General features: G+C 47.2%; 1 protein-coding gene across 2 annotated transcripts in view; it reads left to right on the top strand.

Annotated features, from left to right (window-relative positions):
• SPTB (spectrin beta, erythrocytic) overlaps positions 1-25,121 on the top strand; it is a 134,010-nt gene that overhangs the window by 49,819 nt on the left and 59,070 nt on the right. Inside the window, exon 2 of one of the 2 annotated variants that reach the window (XM_054449862.2) lies at positions 6,960-7,158. In XM_054449862.2, the coding sequence (XP_054305837.2) occupies positions 7,011-7,158 (148 nt within the window). In that variant the 5' untranslated portion in view covers positions 6,960-7,010. Of the gene's footprint in view, positions 1-6,956; positions 7,159-25,121 lie in introns of those variants that run through there. The other variant, XM_054449860.2, reaches the window with a different exon arrangement.

The raw sequence follows: 25,121 nt of genomic DNA, 5'->3' as shown, positions 1-25,121 counted from the left end.
GTTAAGCAGAGTGTCAAAAAGATTGAGGCTAACAGAGCAGGGAGCTACCTTAGAGAGGGTGACCAGGGAGGACTTCCACAAGGAAGCGACGTCTGAGAAGAGACCTGAGGAATGAGAAGGAGCCAGACATGCAGAGATGCTCCAGGAAGTGTCTGGGGCAGAGGGCATGGCATGCACAAGAGCCCTGAGCTGGGGAGGACATTTCAAGTTTGAAGAACTGAAAGAAGGCTGGCAGGTTACCTGTAGGGGGTGTGGGGAGATGATCTTGGAGAAAATGGGAAGGGCATTAGGACCATGGGAAGGGGTTGACTTTTATTCTAGGTTCTAGTTGTGCCTAAGGCATATGACTGTATTTTACAAATTTAATTTATTATTAACTGCCAATTTTATCAAAGTTTTTATTATACAAAATTTCAAGGATGTATAAAAGTAGAGAGAATAGAATCAAGAACCCCCATAAGTAGATCACTCCAAGTCAATAACCTGCTTCTTATTTTGCTGAAGCACATTTAAGCAAATCCCAGACATCATGTCATGTCCCCCACTACATTTTTGAGCATTGCAAAAAAAAATTCATTTTCTTACTTAACCATAATGCCATGATCACATCTAACACAATTGACTAATTCCTAGATACCAATCAATATTGAGTCTGTAATTCAGATACCCTGATTGCCTCAAAAATGTGGTTTTTTTTAATTCAAGATCCAAACAAGGTGCATTATATTTGATTATTTCATCCCCTGAGTCTCTTTTGATCTACAGCAGTCCTCATTCCCTGCCTCTTTTTTGTCTGTTTTAAAGCCTCTAACTTGTTGAAGAAGCTGAGTCAGTTGTCTGCAGAATGCCCTACATTCTGGGTTTGTTTCTTTGCTTCCTCGTGTTGTTATTTATCTTGATTTCCTATAATTCCTATAAATGGGAAGTTAGCTCTAAAGCTTAATTATTAATAAATTCAGGTTCAACTTTTTTGGCAAGAACGTCATAGGTCATGATGTCCTTCATGTTGCACCATGTCAGGAGACACACGTGTCTAATTGTCCTGTTCTTGGTGATACTAAGATTCATCAGTGAGTTCAGGTGTTGAAAACTTGATCCCTCCTTTGTAAAGTTCACCGATCAACCCATTATCTGATGGGTTTTTAAAATCTTTTCTGAATTAGTTATTACATTATAAATATCACTTCAACGATGATGTCAAATAAATTATTCCAATCTATTCTTGACTATTTCCAATGCTGAGACCTCACTACAATGTTGAGACCTCTACCTACCTCCTGCAGTTTTCATCAGAGAAGAGAGAAGTTACTATAGATATTCTACAAAAGTCCTCATGGAAGAAGGGAAATTGGGCATCCAGGTTTTCAACTCAACTGCCATAAAATGTTACTTATTCTGAGAGAGGAGGCCAGTGGCTATCTTGGAAGAAGTGAGTTGAGAGAGATAAGAGGAGGTAGGACTGGGTCACAAGTTTCTGTAAATGTAGATATTAAGCCCAAGAATCCCAATAGAGGATAATGTTCGAAAACTATTAGGTTGGTGCAAAAGTAATTGTGGTTTTTACCATTAAAAGTAATGGCAAAACCCACAATTACTTTTGCACCAACCTAATATGTATATAAGAGTATCATCTCTCCCCTCTCCTTTAATGGTTCCCAGTGGACATTTGCCTCTGTGCAGGATATGAAGTGCTGATAGATACTGTTGTTATGATAGAAGGCTGATGGGCCAGTCCCTACATCAGAGCTGAGCAGCACCTGTTCCCCAAGCAAATCCTGTAAGAACTATTGGAGCTATGATCCCATCCACCCCCACCCCTATTCCAGCAGCTGCAGCATAACTGGAGCCAGTTCTTGGTAGGAGATTTTTCCATGATGAGGGTGGACAAGTTGCGACATGTAAAGCCCCTGCTGGGTGACAGAAACTAGAGAAGTATCTGGTAAAGGCCTCACCAAACAGCAGTGGACCAGAATGACCAGGATGTTGCAGATGCATGGAGATCCCTAAGTAGCAACCATGGGTGATAATCTTGGGACTTTAAGCACCCCAAACCACAGTCCATCAGTGATGCACTAATAGCCAGACTTGGTTGGGATGGGAACTGCAGCGTGAAAAAGCAGAATGTGCTCTGGGGAGGGGAAGTGGCTTGTCCAGGAACTGCTGGTGGTGTCCATTGACTGGAAAGGTCACCCATAGGTGGCATGCTTATCTGGGCCACACCGTTACCCCATGATACTGAAACTCTCTGGTTCTGCTGTCCTGGTAGCCCCGTGCTCAGTCTTAGCCATATTGAGACTGAGCTGTAATTTCTAGGTGGAGATATCTGGTAGGCAGATGCAAGTGCCAGACTAGAGCTTGAGAGTAGGGAGGAGGTTAGGGCTGCAAATAGACTTAGAGTAAGTATTCTGCACTGCACGTCTTATTGCTTCTCATTCTAGTGAGTGTGTGCACGTGTGTTTTTGTGTATTTGACTATTCTTTAAGGTACCTGTGAATATGCAATGCGATTATGATCAGAGGGAGAGGAAGGATGTTCCTTTTTTGGTGATGGATTGACAGAAAAATTACCAGAGAAACTTCAGGATTTAATCTCCTGACCAGGTTGCCACAATACCAAATTATGTTAAAAGCAGGTTTGAGGTAGCATAAGGGGGCAGGACAAACTAGAAAACAGGTGAGGGGGTCAAACCTTACAGGTAGAGAGAAGATAACAACACAGTGGAAGGAGCAATACTGTTTAAGAAAGACAGTGTCCTTGCTATTGCAACAGCCTGCTCCTCAGCCCTGCATTATCCTGTATTCCCCCGGTTTCCCACTTCGGAAGTAGATCTTTGTGCTTTGTTGCTTCTCACTTTTGTATGACCCAGGGAAGAGGAGAGGATGCTGTTTACTTTGTTGGGGGACTAGAGGATGGAGAAAAGAGAAGAGCTGCCTCTTCTGCTCGGGGCTTCAGCGAGGGCTGACATGAGGCCTAGCTTGGGCTCCGTCAGCACCCTGCAGGCTGATAGAGGAGCTGCTACCACTGCTTTCTCAGTTCTTAACCAACCCAGGGAGTAACTGGATATAGCACATGAGGTTGAGGCTCTGAGCCTAGCATCTGACCTCAAAGGCGGATGTGAAGTTTGGAGCTGTGGGTTGCATCAGTGGTATTGTGAAATGCATTAATAAGTACACGTTCCTTCTGTGAGCTGAGTCCTCTGTGTGATCCCATGAGCTTCTCAGTGCTGAGCTGTGGGCAAGCCTTCTCAGGTCCCATCCCACTCAAAATATAGCCTGGGGTCGGGGCAGGTAAGGATGACTCTAGACTGTGCATTTAGAGCTGCTAGACGGGCAGGTGGATGGACGGATGGGGCAGGTGGACCTCTCTGGGCAGAGTCACGGAGACCAGAGAAGACCCACCTACACTTTGACGAGGGTCAGGTGGGTTCAGAGAAGGAATTTTGGGGGACTTGTGGGTGAGTCGGGGAATGAATGGACAAGGAAGTACTTATGCCTTTTTTCCTGGGTTTACTGATGGGCCTGAAGTGCAATTTAAGATCTAATTTTAGCCATGTATTTGCGGTCCTCCGTGACTCATGGAAGGCCACTCTAGATGCGCAGATGACTTATATCTTTGAAAATGAGACCAGATCATCTCATCTCCAAGTTCCTCCCAGGTAGCAACTTAAATGTCATTTCCATGACTCCCCATTCGATTAGGTGTCCCCACCATGAGCCCCAGCGTATGCTGTTTTTTTCAGTCATGGTCGTCCCTTTATAGCCAGGCCTTTGAAGGGCCATTGTAACAGTATGGAAAGAGACATGGTGACGCCGAGAATGGGTTAAATCTGGTTTTGGACAGGCATATCTTCGTGTTTGCTTTTTGTTAACTATCTGTAGCTTTCCTCTTCTCTTATTTATTTCCTTCCTGCCTCTTAACACTTGATTCTCCGAGAGCTTCCCTTCCTGCATGGACTGGCCCCTCCCATGACCCCCTTGACTTTGATGGAATGCCATCTGGGCAGGGCCTGGGGTGGGCATGGCAGGGGAAGAGGGGAACAAGGAAAGGGGTCTCACTTTCATTTCTGAATCATCTTTCCTTGGTGTTTGTTTTCAGGGACCTGACTCTTTCCAAAACAAAAACAAAAAAAACCCTCCAGCTGTATATTTAGACACACATATACATCTCTTCCCATTCCTGGCAGAGCTGCTGCCCGGCTGCTGCCTTCTCTGAGCCATGGCCGCAGGAGGGATGGCGTTTTTAAGCAGGATGAATTGCTGTCGAGCCGCTGCTCTTCTGCACCCGTGGCCATCAATCTTGTCTTGAATGCCGGGCCTGCTGGTCGGCCTGCTCAGGCTCATCTTTCTGGGGCAGACTTATTTACGGAGCCATGGCAAAGGTAATCTCACTCTCCAGCCCCACGGCCTGGGCCTCTCTCGGCCACTCTTAAAAATAGCCCAGGACGAATCAGGAGAGCCAGGGTCCGGTTACTTCCTGCACTCAGGGTCTGATCTCACCTCACCTCCTGCGTCTGGCAGCTCAGCCCTTCTCAGGGGCTGCTGGACAGGCTTGTGGCCCTGCAGGAGGTGGTCAGCCTGTCAGTCCCTCTCTGGCTCAGAGACCAAGTCAGTGGTAGTTTCCCTTAAGGGAAGTAGGGAAAGGTGTGGGGCCGGGGGTGGGGGGTATCTTTCCCGGCTATTGTTGCCCAGCCAGTTGGGTGCGAAATCTCAGCCCTGGAAGCAGCAAGTCCATCTGCAGAAAAGGACAAGCTGTTCAAAGGGACAAGGGTGGTCTTGGGCACAGGTCTGGCATCATGGGGTGTCCTGTGTTCGGGATAATGACGGTTTTCCCACCTTGCACCTTCCCTTCTCTTGAGTGGCAAACACTTTTGCCAAGCCCTGGCTGGGAAATGCCCTCTGTCCCCATGCACTGTGTCCTTTCCCCACCTGCCCTCCTGAAACCCGTCTGATCGAGGGGGACAAACTGTGCTCCAGTCCTTTCCCCCACCTGCCCTCCTGAAACCTGTCCGGTCGAGGGGGATAAACTGCGTTCCAGTCCTTTCCCCACCTGCCCTCCTGAAACCCGTCTGGTTGAGGGGGATAAACTGCACTCCAGTTTGGCCTTTGGTCCCAGCCGCAGTCATTCCACCGGATGACCCTGGGGAGGCCTCCTCCTGCAGCAGGCCTTGGTTTTTCTCCCAAGGCAATTAGGGTGGGTAATCCTGGCTCCTGTCTTACCTCACAAGGATGTGGTGGGATGGATTCATCAGGTTGGGGAAAATGCAGTCTGAAGTGAGTCTGTATCTGAAAAATAAGGCTGTAGCCCTGCCGCCATCTCACACTTGGGCTGGTGAATGTGCTTCAGTGCCTCCGCAAGCGTGTACCTGGTGGATGTACATGTGTGTACTGGTGTGTGTCAGCGTGTCGGATGTGAGCCTGTGTGTGTGCTGTGGGTGCACACACCCACAGAGGGAGTGGTCTCCCTCACAGCTCACTGGCTGTCAACCCCCATCACAGGTCTGCCTCACAGCCTCCCTGCCTCCCGCTTTGCTCTCTTGGTTGTGAAGGCTCTGGGTCCCCTATTCTCTTACAGACTTGATCTTGGAGTCCCTTAAGATCCCTAGAAAGAGGACCAAATGTCAGGTACAGATGAAGAAAGCTAATAGTTTTCCTAGGGCCCAGGGCATTGAAGACCGAGCCTGGCTCCCCTGGCCCCCTCCTCACTTTTCTTCCCTGACTCCACCCCTGCCTTCCCATTACTTCTTAAAGTTCTCAAAGCTTGCTGTGTTCTTTCTTACCTTCAGGACTTTACACCTGCTCTTTATTCCCTTTGCTTGGACTCTTGTCCTTTCCCACCTGTCCCTTCATGGGTACCTCCAAGCTTCCTTTAGGAATAAGCTTCAACTTCCCCTCCCTGACACCAGTCCCCGCCGAGTCCCCACCTAAGCCAGCCATGACACACATCACACCTTCTTGTAGTTGCTTGTTTAATTGTGTGTCTCTGCCACCAGAGTCCAAGCTCTATGAGGACATGACCTTTCCTGTCTTACTTGCCCCTGCCTAGTACAGTGCCTGCCACCTAGTTGGAGCTTGGTACATATTTGAATTAACTGTGAATGAATGAATGAGTGAGTAGGAATGATTGATGACGGGTGAGGGAGGACCCAGTGCTCCTGATGCGCTGGTTCATTGCATGGACTCGCAATGCACGGTTCCATTGTCCATGGGATGCCCCAACTGCCACGTGCTTGATGGGACTGCAGGCTCCTCTGGGTTGTTAAATCTGTCCTGGAATTCAACAGGAGACCTCATCTGAGCACCTGGTCATGCTCCAAAGAAGCCCTAAAATGCAAGGTCAGCTTTCTGAATACCAACTGCTAGGAAGGAACTCAGAGGGCTCTCGGAAAGCCTCCAGGAGGAGCAAAGTCCCCCCAGTGCAGCTGCCCCAGGCTGGTGGCGTCAGTGGTGGCTTAACTATCTCATCCATCTCTCCCCATGGTTCCCATATGGGTCAGACTCAGCCTGTTTCCAGCCTCTCCCTTCCCTTGGCCTGTCCCCATATCCCCCACCGGGTTAGGTCCTGGCCCAGTCCTCAGGGTGAAGGTTGCTTTCCCCAGCTCGTGCCCTGCTGCCTCTGGCTCCCAGGAGAGCTTCCTCTCTCCCGGGGTGCTCCCCGCGGCGGGGCGGCGGGTCTGGAGGAAGCAGCTGGCTGCGACTGACGTCTCCACCTGCTGGCCGTCCTGACCCTTGCTACATGCAGCTCTCCATCCCCGCCACCGCTGTCGGTACTGTTGCTGCTGCTGCTGCAATATTTTATAACAAACGACCCAGAGACCCCGGTAGGAAGCATGCCCAGGCAGATGACACGGTGTTCTGCTCCCGCCAGGATCTACTCACGTTGGATGCTCCGAATAAGTTTCCCCTGAGAAAAAGTCTGAGGGGGCAGAGAGATAACCCTCTGACTGTGTTGCTGTCCCCCAGGGATCCTTCCATGAAGACTGAGGCAGGCGGAGCTGCTAAGAGCCTGCTGACATGACATCGGCCACAGAGTTTGAAAATGTGGGCAACCAGCCACCTTACAGCCGGATCAATGCCCGCTGGGATGCCCCAGACGACGAGCTGGATAATGACAACAGCTCAGCCAGGCTCTTTGAGAGGTCCCGGATCAAGGCCTTGGCAGGTACTGTTTGGGGCCACAAGGGTTGGAGGGCATTCTCTCAGTCACAAGGTTCACAGCCCTCCCCACCTAGTGTGAATCCTCTGTGTGTGTTGGGTGAGCCCTGGCATGGCAGTGATGGAGACGTGTTTGCTGGGCTCAGGGAGGTGGGGGTCCCCTTGGGAGGGAGCTCAGGCAGCCTCTGCCCCCAAGGGCCTCTGAGAAGCAAGAAGGTGCTGGAGCTGGGACCAGGTGGGGCCTGCCCTCTGCCTCTGTCCTGAGTGACCTGCGGCCAAGTGAGAAGTACGAGAGTCTGGGCAAAGCAGTGTCTGAGGGCTGGACAGCCGGGTGTAGGTGCGCAGGGCCTCCTGGTTAACCCCAATTTCCTGCCTGGGCCTGGAGAGAGGAATTATCATCATCCTCTCTGTGGTCCCAAAAGGAGTGGTTGGATAGGAAATCGAGAGCAGATAACATCCTCCCCACTGCCTCAGGAAGGATTTTCTTGATGAAACCTTTCATCCTTAAAGTGGAATTAGATTTTTGCTTAGCAGGTTCATAACAGATCTCTCTCTCTCTCTCTCTCTCTCTCTCTCTCTCTCTCTCTCTCTCTCTCTCTGTGTCTCTGTGTGTGTGTGTGTGTGTGTCTGTGTGTGTGTGTGTGTGTGTGTCTGTGTGTATCCCAAGAATCAGACCTCAGCCAGCAGGGGGAGGAGAAGCCATTTCTACTAGAGATTTAAGATATTCTCCACCCCCACCCTCTCTCTCTCTTGCTGTGTGTGTGTTTGTGTGTGTGTGTGTGTGAGAGAGAGAGAGAGAGAGAGAGGGAAGGTGGGGGTGGAGAATGTCTTAAATCTCTAGTAGAAATGACTTCTCCTCCCCCTGTTGGCTGATATCTGATTCTTGGGATTTTTTTTTTTTTTTTTTTCCCAACTCCTGTGACTATTGCCTCCCTGAACTTGACCCAGGGTAACTATATTCCGACCCTAAGTCTTCGGCCAATAAGAAAGTTTGAGTTACATGGGGTTGTGTGTGTATGTGTGGGGGGTGGGTTCCTTCACCTGATCCACCAGTCAGCAGCCCACACTGGACCTGTTTCCCTATCATTGACTGTTCCCGTCTTCCACCTCCTAAGAAGAGTACAACCTTCCCCATAAACACTTTCTGGAGTGATTCTCCCACTGCCCCCATACCTTATGGCCCAAATTGAAGGTTGTAGTAATCCTCTTCCCCACTCCCTCCCTGTACTCAGCTCCCAGATACCACAGTCCCTGGCTGACCTTGAAGCCTGAGCAGGGCCCTGGACCCCTCTGGGACCGTAATGACCTCACACCTTGGGAGTGTCTGGGCTTCTCATGCCGGGAAAGGAATGCTGCGGTGTCTCATCTCCCTTGTCATGACAAGGAATCCACTTGGGTCTCAGTCATTACCCCTGGTGTCCTTGCTCTTTACAGGAAACTCTCTTTCTTCTTCCTTCATCTCCTTCTCACCCTCCTTGACCCCACAAAATTCTCCCTTGGTTTCCCTTGGGGACGGACCATAATGGTGACCCATTGCTTTTGTGTATGTTAATTTAAGCCAACCAAACTTGGAACCATTGGCTTTGTCAGTCTGCTTTTACCTTCTTATATCTCTGTGCTGGCTGGATCTAGCTGCAGTGACCCTGGTGATCCAGGTGGAGGGAGAGGGGTACCATATTCCATAAGATTTGCCAAAGCAAGGTAAGAGTGGGGACTGGCCTTCGTGCAGAGATCCTTTTATCTTTTTTAAGAAACCAAGGTAAATTCTATTTTAACAGTTGCTTGTTGTACTCCTACTATGTTTAAAGCTAAACCCCTGGCCAAACATGAAAGGGGAGAGGGGAACCACAGAGATGAATTCAATACGGCATCTGTCTCTCAGGAGTTCACAATCTGTTAGGGAAAAATGAACTATGTTCACAATTAATTAACATGAGTGGAATTAGAGAAGAACTGTAGGAAGGGCACATAAATTAAACAGCAATGAGAGAGCCAAGAAGAGATGCAAGGAAAATCAGGGAACAGTTCATGGAGGAGGCAGCCTTTGAGCTGGGAATTGAAGGGTGTGTGTGATTCTGGCAGGCAGAAGGGCCCCGGATTTCTCCAGCTGGCCTGTGTGTGTTGTCACCAGGTCTGATGAGCTGCTTGGGAAGTTGGTGGAGACAGGTTAAAGAGCCAAGCACAAAGCTGGGCGTGGTAGTTCATGCCCATAATCCCAGCACTTTGGGATCCTGAGGTGAGTGTATGGCTTGAGACCAGGAGTTCGAGACCAGCCTGGCCAACAGGGAGAAACTCCATCTCTACTAAAATACAAAAAAAAAGAAATAGCTGGGCGTGGTGGTGCATGCCTGTAATCCCAGCTACTCAAGAAGCTGAGGCACGAGAATTGCTTGAACCCAGGAGGCGGAGATTGCAGTGACCCAAGATCATGCCACTGCACTCCAGCCTGGGTGACAGAGCAAGACTCTGCTTAGTGGTCAGTCCTAGGCTGATCAGGAAAGAGGCTTTGCTGACCTTGGCTGTGCCTAGGTGAGCCTACTCCTCACCAGGAGCATACATCTGACTTACCAGAGAATCTGAATGCCCCCAAGGGAGAGGAAAAGCCACAGAGCATAGAATTGTATGCCTGGGCCTTAACGATTCAGAACATCTGGCCAACAAGTAAACATGCAAGTTTGAGGTCCTTTCAAGATTTTCAAAAACAAACAACCTAAGTGGTTTACTGGCTTCCTTCTCCTGAGAGTCCACTCTAAGTGACCTGGGCTTGAGCCTAAAGCATTGGAAAGGTCTGAATAGGGTGGCCAGATGTGCCCATTCTGCTGGGTAGGCAGAATGAAGAAAGGGAGCGTGTCAGCCTTCCTAGTCTCAACGTCTTGACTTTTTTTCCCTTCAGTACTGTCGTTGGGGCCACCTTAGCAGCCTAGGCAGGGGTCAGTCTTTCAAAAGAAACATTAGGGAGCAGGAGCGCTCAGCCACTCTCCCACTCACAGGAATATTAAGGCAAGGAGGGCATTCAGCCCTGATTTGCTTATAAGATAGCAGTGATCTGCTTTATAGGTATATGTGGCAAGGTTGGGGAGACTGGCCTGCCATCCTCTTCTGAAACTGAAGGTCCTGGGGTGAGGAGGAACATGTCACAAGATCCAGATTCAAGTCCTGATTCTGCTTCTAATGCCACCGCAGTGGAGGATCACTGACTCCTTTTCCATTTGTATAAAATGGGGATGATAGTATTTTCTCAAGGTTGTTGTGAAGAGCAAATAAGATAAAGTTTATGAAAGTTTTTATTTATAATAAAATGCTAGGTGAATGTTAGATAATGTTAGTACTAAGAAAATTTCCCATCGGTGTTTTCTGTCCTTTCTCTTTTCCCAACTTTAGACATTCAAGATCATGAGCTTGGTCTTTTTCCTTGCCTGTTGTACCTTGGCCTGTTCCGGGACCTGTTTCTTCCTTCTTAACCCCCACCCTCCTTTGCCTTGGAAGTCTGAGTTGGAAGGAAAAGCCAGGGACCAAGGAAACCAGGCTAATGTTTGTGCTTGGAGCTCTGGGCTCTTTCCCCTTCCCCCAGACCTGATGCCCGTGAGATGAAGCCCCATGCCATGCAGGTCTCTCTCTCTCCGTAAGACTATCCAGTCCACGACACTGGCTGTGTCTCCGCCATCTGGCTGGGTGACATGGGAGGCCCAAGAAACCGAAGGATGATGGGTCTTGTCAAATGCTTTTCCAGATGAGACAGTTTCTCTAGGTCCATCTCCATTTAATGACCTATGGTTGGAAGACCTGAATTGGGGTGACTGGACGTAATCTTTTCTGCTTCTTAAGTAAAATTCCTCTCAACTCCAAAGGAAATACTCCCTATTCTGCCTTTCATACCACTCCCAGGTCTTCCTTCCTGGACCTAAAGAAACAAGCCATCTGGCTAATCTGTCCTAGTACATAAAAACCTGACCTCTCTCCAGAATGAATGACTTTCTTTATGAAACTGGGAGGCAGCCTAACTAAAGTGAAAAGGAAGAAGGGTAGGAAAATGTTGCAGAAGTCTCCTGTAAGGGGGTGGATTTGACCTTGGCAATTCCAAGGGGAGGGCTGGGATCCCAGCAGGAATATTTGCCCTGTAGATCCCTGAGCAGATTTTAGCTTTTTAACATCAGTCTCTAAGTTGGCCGCCTGTCATGAGGTTAAGTAGCAGGTAGCCCTGAGGCTTCTTCCTGGACTGGAGACCATGCTTCTCTCTTTTGATGACTGCCTCTGGCACCTTCCTACTTTCTGGACCTGTTTTGAGGGATTGCAGGAAGAGCAGCAGCTGAAAAGCTCAAGTTCCTATCCTTCCAAAAGGTTCCAGCCTTCATGTTTCAATAGAAAGGCTCCCCCCATCTCCTAGAGTCCCCCTAATTGTCACACAGCCCCATTTCTTCTCCTTCCCCTTTTCATACTGGGAGCTGCCAGATGAGCATTCGTGGCCATCTGGATGAAGAATGAAACACTGCAGGCTGCAGGGAACTTACCAGTCAGAATGCCCGTCCTCTGTCTCCCTCTCCTCACCCCAGAGGAGGCATCTACCTGCCTGCACACTCCTCCCCTCCCCTGCACCTGGGTACAGACTCCAGTGACTCCAGTGAGGATGCTGCCTCAGGGTAGATGTGGCCCAGAAAGGAGAGCAGGGAGTGGAGGAACCCCATAGAAAGATGCCCCAAAAAGAGAAGCCCTGTGCATGAGACTGACTCCCCTTTTCTCTCTTCCCTTCCCTCCCTCCTTCCACTCCCCTGCCTTACCCATGCACACAGCTTGGCATCCGGCATCCCATGTGCCACCCACTGCATGATTTACAGCTCCTCGGCTCACAGAGGCATCTCGGAGGCATCTTGCAGTGCAGGGAGCAGTCCAGAGCCTCCTGCGAAGGGCCTGTGGGAAAGAGATGGCCTTCGTGTTCTCTCTCAGTCTTCCTCCTGTTCTTTGGCCTGTGGAGCAATCACCAAAGGATAGACTAAGCAGGGCCTCTCATTTTAAAACCAGGTGCACAGAATTGTGTTGCCCGCTCAGGTTTTGCCTTTACATTCAAATCCAAGTGATGCTGCAAGCTAGAGATGACCTTCTTTCCTGCATTGTCTCTTTGTAGCCTTCTTCCTGGAAGTGATATGAGGCTGAGGGGTGAGGTTGGTTGTGGACAATTCCGAGACTGCTGCGGGACAGCAGGTGCACTACAGCCTGTGTCTCTGCACTCTGAAGCACATAGTTGCTGCCACTCTGAACCTTAACTGTCTTCTGGACCCACTGCGTGCGGGTCCCGAGGTTAAGTTCTGTGGCTGGCAGACATTCCTCGGATGCTGCTGCTCCCCGTCCACCTCCTTGGCTGCCAGGAACTCCCCAGGGAGGGTGGTACAGGCCTCTTCCTGACTCTGCTGCTGAAAGGCCCTGAGAGTGTCCTCAGGACATGTTTGGCCTCTCCCTCGGGCCCCTTTCCCCTTGTGTACAGGAGGATGCTGATCTCAGGTGCCCCGGTTGCCTAGGAGGGCTTCGTGTCCAGAGGGCAAGTGATTTCTTAGGGAGCAGGGCCTCACCCCCGTGGACGGGCATCAGTAGCTTCTCTGTTAAGTTGACAGATTCAGGTGCAGCTGCTGGAGAATAAGGCGCCAGTTGTCCATGGTCCCCCTATGTCTGTCTCCGGGTACCCGTAACCAACAAAGATGGTGGTGTCATTAATGGGAGGTTTGTAATGTTTTTTTCTTCTCAGATTTCAAAACATAAAATGGAGTTTTATTTAGAGACTACATATTGGGAAAACATACTGTCCACAGAAATATCTATCATTGTCAGCAACCATTTTAATGTCAGAGGGAAAAAAATTGGATCAGCTGCTTTCTCTGGGAGGTCAGCCATGGTGAGATTGTCCCCCTGCCCCCAGGCAGGACAGAGTGTAGATAAACCTGCCAGTTACCTGTGCAGATAAACCTGCAAGAGAGGTCAGCATGCCACCTGCACTGTGTGGCCCAGGGCAGGTTTCTCCTGCCCAGGACATAATGCCTTCCATTGTCCCCTTACCACTCTTGATAAAAGCTATTATTCTTCTCTCAGAACTCTTTACAGAACCAAGGCTGCTTCCCTTCTGTGGGTGACTGCTATCTATCATTGTGAAGATGCTTTATCAAATATTAATACACTGAGGTTAATAATAAGACTCTGTTCTCTCCCCGGGCAGTGCAGTCTGAGTGAACTATGTTAATAGCCTCCTCCATCTTTGGGACATTTCTGTGGGATTTGTTCCCAACGGCAAGCTCTGACCCCAGGCCTTGACTGTGTTTATGGCTCTCAGGAGCAGCCAGCACCCATTCTTCCTGCCCCATGTGTCCCCCACATGCTGCTTGGCTGAGGAGGTGCCAAGGGTGTTGTTTTCAGAGCATCTGTAGCAATTTTCCATTTTCCCTTTATAACATGTCACTGAGACAGAGTGACAAGGAGGCTAGTAGCAGTCGAGTCTCTGGGAGCATTTTGCCTCCAAACCCTTTGGCCTTCAGACTCGGGAAAGTAGATCAACCAGAGAATCTCATTTTACAGTCTAGTGAGACAGAGGTAGATCAAATAATCCCACACGTGTCTATGTGCATAGACACATGTGCATAGCAAATTATGACAAATTTGCTATGAAGATTTGCTGGGAACTGTAAAGTTTGTAACATAAACTGCAGCTCAGTTCAGAGGATAAGCATGTTTGAGTCAGAGTGCAGGGTCGGTGGTGGTGATAGGAGGGCAGGCAGGGGCCACCTCACAGGCCTGATAGGCCACCGCTATTGCCAAGGTCCTGGGCAGGAAGCAGAGGAAAACTCAAAAGGGGTGGCTGTGGAGTTTAAGGAGAGAATATATATTGATTTAGGGTAAATTGATATCTTGATGATGTGGAGTTTTTTATTCAAGACCTTAGCGTGTCTTTGCATACAGTGGCGGGGTCGAAGGGTCTGAGAGAGGGAGCATTAGCTGTGGGCTTCAGGACAGGAGCTGAGCCTTCAGTAGAAGGTGGAGGGCAGGAGCTGCTGCCAGCCCATCAAGGTACTTTCAGCAGGGAAATGACACGGTTAGATTTGGGTTTTTAGGGCTTGCTCTGACTACTAAGGATCACCCTCTGTAGGGAGAACAGGTTGTGGGGAGGCTGTGCAGAAGTCCGGTAAAGAGAAGATGCTGTTTGAGCTAGCTTGTTACCCATAGGTGAGGAGAAAATGGTCTACCTGGCACTATCACTCTTCCGTCCTCCTGCCGCTATTGTTAGGGGACCTTGATCAAGTCACTCTTCTGCTCCTCGGGGCCTCTTTATCCTCACCTGTAACACCAGGGGCTTGAACTAGATGATGCCCAAAGCCCTTCTAGTTCTGACAGTTTGAGCAGAAGCCACCTATGGAGTGGTGTTGACAATGTGCCTCTTTACCCTGAACCATGCAGCTTTGGTTCCTGGCTTGGGGAAGGGAACTGATCCTTTTCAGCAAATCAGTGCTTCTCCAGAAACTCTCTCTGTTCACTAAAGGCATCACCCAGGCTGAGGTCAAGTCCTGGACCGTCTTGAATTTTGCATCCCCATGTTCTCAGTGAGTAATCTCTCTATGCAGCCACTACCTGCATGCGAGACAACAATGCCTGATATTGGTGCAGCTGCTTCATGTTCTAGGTGCTTTTGTCCAGGTCATCTCTGTGACCCTTCACCCACTCTGCGAAGTGGGCAGGGTATAGCTGTTGTCATCTCCCTAGAGATGAGGGAGGTCACAATGCCAGGAAGTGGCCAGGACAGGACTAGGATCCTAAGGTTTTAAAGTCATCACAGCGCTGCTTGGGCTGCAGCCCTCGGGCCCCTATTGAATGTTCTTCATTCTTACCTCACGTGCTCCTTCGCGCCTCACGGGAGATGCCCCTTCCCATTTTTCCTTCCAACACCAGCCTTTTGAGCCTCTCGGCTCCTGCCTCTCCTCTGTCCCCTTAGGATCTTTGTCTTCCAGCACGCTTTTGGGAGGTGCTGCTTTACTTAAGAACCTCCAGGCTGTTCTGTACCTGGACTATAATGTTCACATTCCCTAGACTGTTCTGCAGCTGCCTGGCTCTGGATAAATTCACTGCTTGTCACCCCCACTCCCAAAACCTGCATACATGCACACACATGCACACACACACATACACACTTGCCAGTTGCCACCTGAGGGGCTGTGAATATGACCTCCTTTTTCTTCCCTGCCATTCTAAAACCATTATCATCTTCAAACTCCAGATGAAAACTAGCCTTCTTCAAAAATAAAAAAAAACTTTTTGATTTAAACTGGTCTACGATAACTTGTTTTCTTTTGCAATAATATATAAAGATCCTATTTTATCTAAAAATGCAATAGGAGCTGGACGCAGTGGCTCATGCCTGTAATCCCAGCACTTTGGGAGGCTGAGTGGAGAGGCCAGGAGCTCGAGACCAGCCTGGCCAACATGGCGAAACCCTTTCTCTACTAAAAATACAAAAAATTAGCTGGGTGTGGTGGCACATGCCTGTGATCCCAGCTACTTGGGAGGCTGAGGCACAAGATTTGCTTGAACCCAGGAGGCAGAGGTTACAGTGAGCTGAGATCACACCACTGCACTCCAGCCTGAGCGACAGAGGGAGACGCTGCCTCAAAAATAAATAAATAAGCAATAAGATAATTACTTTGATATCTTTTTAACATTTTTATTAACAAGAATATATATTTAATATAGAAAATATGAGAAAAACAGATAAAGAAAACCAGAGATTTTGTTAATGTCTCATATAGACATTTTAATGTCTATAGATGTATGACTATAGGTCTGTGTATATATTGTGTCATCTATAATATTATAATCTTAGACCCTCTTTCATGTAACAATATGCTATGAATATCTTTTCATGTCAGCAAACATGCAAATTATTTTAATGGCTATATTGTCTCCCTTTGAATTACTATACCCCAAGCTCAGCCTCCCAAGTACCTGGGACTATAGGCATGTACTACCACGCCAGGCTTCTGACCACTTTAAAATCAGTCTTATGGGCTTTGTTCTTGCATTTGCATTTTAAGATATGTAGTAAGCATCCTAAAGTTCCGTCTTAGAATCACCCCTAGCTATATCGCAAATCCTTAAGGGTTGGGGAAATAGCTGTTCACAAAACCAGTGTGATGAAAGTTGGTTGAAAGGAAAATTCCTCCCCAAACTGGTTAAACAGAAACCGTAGAATTTGTGCCACCATCATTTATGATGTGTCCCTGAGGGTCTGCCCCATGCTAGGCTTTATTATGGATTGGCGTCTGTGTCATTGAGGTTCATCACAAGTTCATGGCAGTTAAAGTATGGCTCACTTGGCCAGGCACGGTGGCTCATGCCTATAATCCAGGCACTTTTGGAGGCCAAGGCAGGCGGAGCACCTGAGGTCAAGAGTTTGAGACCAGCCTGGCCAACATGGTGAAACCTCATCTCCACTAAAAATACAAAAAAATTTAGCTGGGCATGGTGGTGCTTGCCTGTAGTCCCAGCTACTTGGGGAGGCTGAGGCAGGAGAATTGCTTGAACCCAGGAGGCAGAGGTTGCAGTGAGCCAAGATCGAGCCACTGCACTCCGGCCTGGGTGACAGAGGGAGACTCCATCTCGAAAAACAAACAAACAGAAAACAACAACAACAAAACAAAGCATGGCTCACTCTGGTTCCCCAAGCTCTTGGCTTCCTGGCATGAGAAGGAGAGAAATCCCAAGTTGTGAACCTGCAAAGAGCTCAGCATGAAATGATTGTTTTCAGAAGGTTCATGGTCCATGGGCCTCCCATGGTGCCTTTGCTCCTACTTATCTTTCTGACCTCCTAGTTTTACCTGTAGCTTAAGGCTGTGAGCAACTGAAAATGCAGACTTCCTCGAGAAAGAAACTTTTTTGACTTTTCATCTATTAGTCCTCAGGGTTTATGAACTTTATATCCTGTTTTTCTTTATGACATCTGTTGTTTCATATTATAAAACCAATGTATGCACACTGCAAATATTTTAGAAAACAGAGAAAAGCAAAAAAGAAGAAAAAGTTACCCACAATCTTACCATCCAGCTATAACAACACCCAGCATTAGGATATAGGTTTGAAAATCTGAATTTTCCCCCAAAATGCATTATAATATCCTTTCCTGTCATTGAAATTTATTCAACAACCGTAATAGTATCCTCATTAATATACCAAAATATTAAATCATCCCTTGTTTTCTATTATTTAGGTTGCTATTTTCTATTGTTGAAAGCAAATTTTTTTTAACAGAAAAAGGAGGGAGAGGCACAAAGCCCTCAAGGAATGTGATAGAAAGCTATGGAAGCAATAAATAGATGGACCCAGAAATGGGAGATGAAGCTTCCAAAGATAAGATACTTCAACTTTACCGTTTGGTTTAAGGACAGCTCCTATTTTTAAAACAGCCCCACTAGGGACTTTTGATGGTGAACTTCCCAGATGCCCGTGACATCAGGAGGAGAAGCAGGTGCTGCAGTGGGTGGGGCTGGAAGCTGGTGTGCTGCTCACCAAGAAGGGAGGAGGGAGGAGCCACAGGGAAGCCTGGAGAAGGAGTAACACAAGAAAGAGACTGAGCCGCGACCCTGTGGGGAGACATGTATGCTTTAAACCCCCATAGGGAGTATTCAGAGGGCAGAACCTCAGACAGTAGCTGTGTGGGTGTCAAGGAGGTAGAGCGTTCCTTGCTCCTTACAGACCTCACTCCCCTTTTGCATCCAGGGGCCAATGCTCCTGCCATCAGCCTTGCTCTCTCCTTTTCACTTCTCTTATGGGCTCAGATGGTTAAATATGCTTATGATTTTGGCCTGGTGAAAAATCCCTAAGGCAGGAAAGCACACAAAAGAAACTAGGCTATCTTGGAAAAAGGAAGAAAATAAAAACATGTTAATATTTTCTTTAGGCTGGGTGCGGTGGCTCAAGCCTATAATCCCAGCACCTTGGGAGGCTGAGGTGGGCAGATCACCTGAGGTCAGGAGTTTGAGACCAGCCTGGCCAACATGGTGAAATGCTGTCTCTAATAAAAATACAAAAATTAGCTGGGTGTGTTGGCACATGCCTGTAATCCCAGCTACTCAAATTTTTTTATAATTAAAAAAAATTTGTCAAAAGATTTTAAAATTTAAAAATGCAATGAGTTTCCAACTTCTATGTAGATTTTTTTTTACCAGTGTATGAATAGATCTGTAGGATAAATTCCTAGAAGTGGAATTACTGGGTCCAAAAGCACGTGCATTTGTAATTCTGATGGGCCTTGCCAAATTGCCTTTAATAGAAGTTGAGCCAGTTATACCCTCTCCAGCAACACATGAATGTTTTTTCCCCACATCCTTGCCAACACAAGTATTTTATCAGACTTCTTGATCTTTGCCCAACTGCTAAGTGAAACATAGTATGTTCGTGTACTTTCATTTTACTTTTTGGCTTTTATTATGGAAAATTACAAACTGGTAAAAAAGGAGAGACAAAAGTATAATAGGGTCATTACATTATCACCTAAATTTAACAATTGTTGATATTTTGTTATATTTGCTTATCTATTTTGGGGGTTGAAGCATTGTTAAAGTAAATTAAAGATCATCATACTTTGCCCCTAATTACTCTAGTATGTATCTCTGAAAAACATGAAAATTTTCCACCTAACCATGATACCATTATTACACCTCATAAAATTAACAGTAATTCCCTAAAAATATAACCTAATATGTACTGGATATTCAGATTTTCCAAGTTGTCTCAAAAATGTCTTTATGATTAGTTTGTTCAAACAAATTAAGGACCATTATTAGATTGTGTGTTTGCCTGTGTGTGTGTGTGTGTGTGTGTGTGTGCACGTGCATGTGGGCTTTTAATTTGGACTTCTATTATGAGTGACTTGTACAATTTTTTATACATTTAAGAGACTTGTTATTTTTTCTGTTAACTCTTTGTTTACATTATTGGTCTTTTTCCTTCTTAATATGTAGGTGCTTTTTGTATATTAAGTAAATTAGCCCTTTATAATGTATGTTAGATATATTTTTGCTCATTTGTTTGACTTTGCTTGTGGTGTTTTATCCAATACAAACTTTTTTTTTTGAGGTGGGTCTCAATCTTTCACCCAGGCTGGAGTGCGGTGACACAATCATAGCTCACGACAGCCTCAAACTGAGCTCAAGTGATCCTCCTGCCTCAGCCTCCTGAATAGCTAGGATTACAGGTGCATGCCACCACACCCCTCTAATTTTTAAATTTTTTTGTAGAGATGCAATCTTGTTATATTGCCAGGCTAGTCTTAAACTCCTGGCCTCAAGTGATCCTCCTACCTTGGCCTCCCAAAGCTCTGGGATTATAGGTGTGAGCCACAATGCCTGGTCCAACACAAACATTATTTTAATGTAGTTGAACTTTCAATTTTTTATTTTATAGTTTTTGGATTTTGTGTTATATTTTGAAAGCCCTTCCCTACACTAACATTGTAGAAAGCATTTACCATGATTGATTTTTTGTTGTTGTTATTGTTGTTTTGAGACAGGGTCTCGTTCTGTCACCCAGGCTGGAGCACAATGGTGGGATCTCGGCTCACTGCAACCTTCAACTCCCAAGTTCAAGCGATTCTCATGCCTCAGTCTCTTGAGTAGCTGGGATTACAGGCGTGCACTGCCATGCCCGGCTAATTTTTATATTTTTAGTAGAGACAGAGTTTCATCATATTGGCCAGGCTGGTCTCGAACTCCTGACCCAAAGTGATCCACCTGCTTTAGCCTCCCAAAAGTGCTGAAATTACAGGCGTGAGCCACCATGCCCAGCCTGATTTGGGTATTTTTATAGTTTCATTTTTTACATTTCAATTTTTGACCCACATGAAATTTATCCTGGAGTATGAGGTATGAATATAACTAACTTTTCCCGCTTGGCCATCCAGTTTTGCCAATACTCCTTATTGAGTAATTCATCTTTCCCCTTCCTATTAGAAATGCCACCTCTATCAGCCATTAAATGCCTGTATGTACTGGGACTATTTCTGTCCCATTGGTATATCCATCTTTTCATATGCTAGTACAACATAGTTTTACTATAAGTTTACACTATTCTTTGATAGACAAAACATCTGGAAAGGTTGGTAGCCCTTTATTACTCTTATTTTTTGGAATATTCCTATTTTTGGTTGCATGTTTTTTCAGTGAAGTTTTTAATCATTTATCTTTTTTTCCCCACAAATTCAAATTGTATAATTTAAATATATTTAAAACACTATTAAATATATATTGATTTAGGGTAAATTGATATCTTGATGATGTTGAGTTTTTTATTCAAGACCTCAGCATGCCTTTCCATTTGTCCAGATTTTCTTGTGCATGCCTCAGGAGCCTTTTAAGGTTTTCTTCGTATGCATTTTGCATACTTCCTTTGAGATGTAATCTGAAACATTTTGTGTCTTTATTAACATTGGGGGCCTTACAAATTCATATTTCAGGAAATGACCCTGTCACACCTTCAGTGCTTCCTTTTGCCTCTAGGATTAAATCTGACCTTCTTAGCCTCTCATTCAAAGCTTTCCACATCCTGTTTAAAACCTGCTTTCCACTGTAATCCCAGCACTTTGGGAGGCCAATGTGGGCGGATCACAAGGTCAGGAGTTTGAGACCAGCCTGGCCAATATAGTGAAACCCCATCTCTACTAAAAATATAAAAAATTAGCTGGGTGTGGTGGTGCATGCCTGTAGTCCCAGCTACTTGGGAGGCTGAGGCAAGAGAATCACTTGAACTCGGGAGGCAGAGGTTGCAGTGAGCCGAGATCACACCACTGCACTCCAGTCTGGGCAACAGAGCGAGACTCCGTCTCAAAATAAATAAATAAATAAACCAAAAACCTGCTTTTCTCTAACCTGTAGCTATTCCCTGGCCCCTGAATAAGCTTTGGCCTTTTTTTTTTTTTTTTTTTTTTTTTGATACAAAGTTTCGCTCTTGTTGCCCAGGCCCAGGCTGGAGTACAGTGGTGGGATCTCGGCTCACTGCAACCTCTGCCTCCTGGATTCAAACGATTCTCCTGCCTCAACCTCCTGAGTAGCTGGGATTACAGGTTCTTGCCACCGTGCCTGGCTAATTTTTTGTATTTTTAATAGAGATGAGGTTTCACCATGTTGGCCAAGCTGGTCTCAAACTTCTGACCTCAGGTAATCCACCTGCCTCAGCTTCCCAAAGTGCTGGGATTACAGGCGTGAGCCACCCTGCCCAGCCTAGCTTTGGCCTTTTATGCCTGTCTGCTTGGACTTACTCTGTCTCCCTGGCTCCCCTCCCCTTCTGACGATCCAAAGTAGCTTTCTTCACCAGGTCCCCCCTCGACCACTCCAATTGGAAATGACCTCTCTCTTCTTGGAACCCTCGAGCATTGACCATATGTGTCATGTACCTGATATGGAATTCAGTATTACCCTGTGATGGCTTTTGTGTTATTAAAGTGAACTGCCACTTATTTATTATGTGCTTGCAAAAGTTAATTGGTGGGTTTGAGTATTGTTTCCTCAACTGTATCTTAAGGCCTTGGAGAGAGTGAGCTGCCCAATGCCCCTGCAGCACCTAGGACAGGGCCCACTAGTAATAGCAGCAGTAGTAATGACGATAACAATGAGCGTTCACATGACGGCAAGCTTTCTCTGTGCCAGCCCATTCCATGTACGAACTCACTTATTACTGGATATATTTGAGGGTTTTAGTGTCATGGGCGTATTTGACCTGAAACTAAACCTTTGAAGGGTTTTAGGTCACCCAGTCTCAATACTCAGACAATAATTCTGGGTCAGAGCTGATCAGGGAGGAAGATGAGTTTTCTAGGCAAAGACCCAACACATAGCAGGGAATGAGGATGGCCACAACCCGGGAAGGAAAGGGAAAGAAAGAGGAACAGAGAGGGCCGTGCACTGTGGCTCATGCCTATAATCCCAGCACTTTGAGAGGTCGAGACAGGCACATCATGAGGTCAAGAGATCAAGACCATCCTGGCCAACATGGTGAAACCCCGTCTGTACTAAAAAATACAAAAAATATCCAGGCGTGGTGGCACACACCTGTAGTCCCAGCTACTCAGGAGGCTGAGGCAAGAGAATTGCTTGAACCCAGAAGGCAGAAGTTGCAGTGAGCCAAGATTGCGCCGCTGCACTCCAGCCTGGCAACAGAGCGAGACTCCGTCAAAAAGAAAAGAAAAGCGAAGAGGAACAGAGAGGAATGAGATGCCGGGGTTTGATGGCAGCAGAGGCTGTGAGCCAGTCCATGCTGGTGGACTCACCCCCTTCCTGCACTGGCAGGGTTAGTGCTCTGGAAATAAGGCCTGGCTCCTGGCAGGGCTGTGCTGAGGCCTCCTTCCCATGGTGGGTACCAGTAGGATGGCCTGGGTCCCCTGGGGACAGCAGGCCCAGTGCACAGCCACCTCTCTTCCTGTCCACACTACCGGGGGTCCCAACCTAGCTGGCTCCAGGCCACTGCCTCTCCTGCCCTTGGAAGGCTTGGGATGAGCGTCTGGGCTGTGCGGGAGTGAATGTGCTGAGCATGCCAATGCCAGGTGGCCGGAGCCAGCCAGCTCATGGAAATGCCTCTCACCTTGGGGCCTTTTCTCCCCCTCTGATCATCATTAGCCTCTCGAAATCTTTCCGTGTCTCAACATTGCAAAGCGTTTCGGGGCTCTGGGGATTCTGGGTGATTTCACTCCAGCCTTCAAATAAAAGGCAGCTAGGAGGCCACCTGCCTGTGCTCAAAACCTGTGGCTCCCATGTTTGAGGGTCCAGGGGGCATCATTCATGTGGTGAAAACTGGGGAGATCTAAGGGTGCTTTCTGATATTTCTGCACCAATAAATGCACCAGCCCAGTGGCCTAGAATTAATCCATGTTCCCAGCTAGAAGCACTCTCTTACCCTTTGCCAAGCACAGATAAATAGGTCTCAGCACCCATGTAATGAAATGTTTGCATTCTTAAAGACAGGAAAAGGAGGATGAAATACTTTCACTTTGGGAGACACCTACCTCTAAAGGGGCTAAAACTTTCATCTCCCTTAGTCAGAGGCTCCGCACCTGACCTGAAGGGTTAGCTACTTAAAGAATAGATCTGGTTTCTAGGGAAAGAACTGTGGGACTGTGACTGGTCTGTTGAATCTAAAAATGCCCCAAAATAAATGCTATTGCTTTCCGTCCAGTATGGCATCAAACCCCCTTTAGTTACATTTTGCTGAAGCAGCATTTGAAATCAGGAAAATGGTTTGATTTGCTGTTGACAAAAGGGTAAGGGGAGTTTTCTCGCTGAAACTTTGCACAGAGGCCCAGAATAAATGAATGCCGTTTAAATTTTACATGTATTTAGGATTCACACAGTCAGTAGTAGTACTTTTCCTCTTCTTGGAAGTCTTATTTAGATGGCTGCTGTAGAATTCTTCATGTATGACTCAAGCCCTCGTCATATTTATAATAGAGTCTGTCTGCCTCAAGGATAGGGACCATCAGTCTTGTCCTTGAGTTCCCCACCACCACCCAGGGCCTGGCACCTGACGGTTGTATGGTAAACATTTGCTCAATGAGTGCACAGAAGAATCAAGGGTCTGAGTTCCTAATACCAAAATAGCCATGAAGCAGGAAGGCATCTGATGCAGCAAGCCTCAGGAACTGCCAGGATTCTACCCTTGAGGCAGAACTGGCTGAGCTCCTCTTTTTGTTATTGTTGAATCATATATTTAATAATTTAAAAAGCCAGCCCTTTCACGGTTGAGGCTCAGTCGAGCACACAGCCTGCTCCAACCAGGCAGACCCCGCTCCTGGCTAGGCCACGCCAGGTATGTCCTGGCTGTGATCTCCCCCTCCACTGCCATGTACCCTCCCCAGGGATCCTCCACAACCCCCAGGCCCAGCCTCACTGCCAAGTCACCTCCTGCCCTGAATCTTCAAACCTAAGTGCCCAGAAGCCAATTGCCACCAAACTGTTCATAAATCCAGAGAGGGCTCACCCCTCTCTTCTCACCTTCAATTCTATCTTATTTGTTTTTCTTCTTTTCTGCTACTTTTCTTTTTTTCTCCTTCTCTCCTCCTCTATCCTTTTCCCTTTTTTTTGTGCCATCCCAGTCTTCTGTCCTCTCTCCAGCATCTTGTCCGAGCTTCCCCAGGTAATGCTGGTGCCTAACTTGGACAGACCACCAGCATTATTTGTACAGAGGCAGTAAGAAGTACCCCACCTGAACGGGTACAGCATGGGCCAGGGGCTTGGATTGGGCTGATGCTGATTTAGGGTGGGGGTGTCATGTCACCTTCCCAGGTGTGAGAAAGATAGCATAATGCCACAGACAGCCCTCAGCCCAGACCTTCATTATCCTTACCCCTACATGAGTCATACATTCTACATATCCTGTTCCCTTGCTCATCATTTTCCTCCGCCTATCAGGAACTCCTTGAGGGCAGGAAATTTGTTTTACCTCTGTGTGTCCTCAGGCCTAGCACAGCGCTGCCACATAATAGGAACAGAATCAATGTTTGTACAGACAGCCACAATACAGCTATGGAGTACTGATGGGTGCACCAGGCTCCAGGCCCCGGAGACAGAGAAGTGACCAAGACAGATTTCCCTGGGCTCAGGGAGCATCTAGGAGAGAGAAGGAAATGTAAATGCAGGGAGCAGGGCACATGAAGGGAGACCCAACCCAAGCGCCACTTATACCAGCTCTTAAAGGATGAATTAGTGTCAAGTGAAGGAGGTGGGGTGGAGTGGAGGGGCTGAGAGAGAGCGTTCTAGGCAGAGCGAATATTTGATGGGTTGATGGGTAAGCCTGGCATTGAAATCTGAATTCAGTGGCACAACAGTACAGAGTAGTCTGACTGATACAGGGAAACAGATGCTGAATTAGAGGTGTCCTGATACTGTGCATAGAATATGGTGGCAGTGGGAGTGATCTCCTTATTGCCTCTGTTCTGGTGGCATGTGGACCGGTATTGCTATG

The sequence above is a fragment of the Pongo pygmaeus genome, chromosome 15 (genome assembly GCF_028885625.2).
Source record: "Pongo pygmaeus isolate AG05252 chromosome 15, NHGRI_mPonPyg2-v2.0_pri, whole genome shotgun sequence".
NCBI classification, from domain to species: Eukaryota; Metazoa; Chordata; class Mammalia; order Primates; family Hominidae; genus Pongo; species Pongo pygmaeus.
The sequence above is the reverse complement of the archived record's forward strand: the minus strand, read 5'-3'. Positions and strand labels throughout refer to the sequence as shown.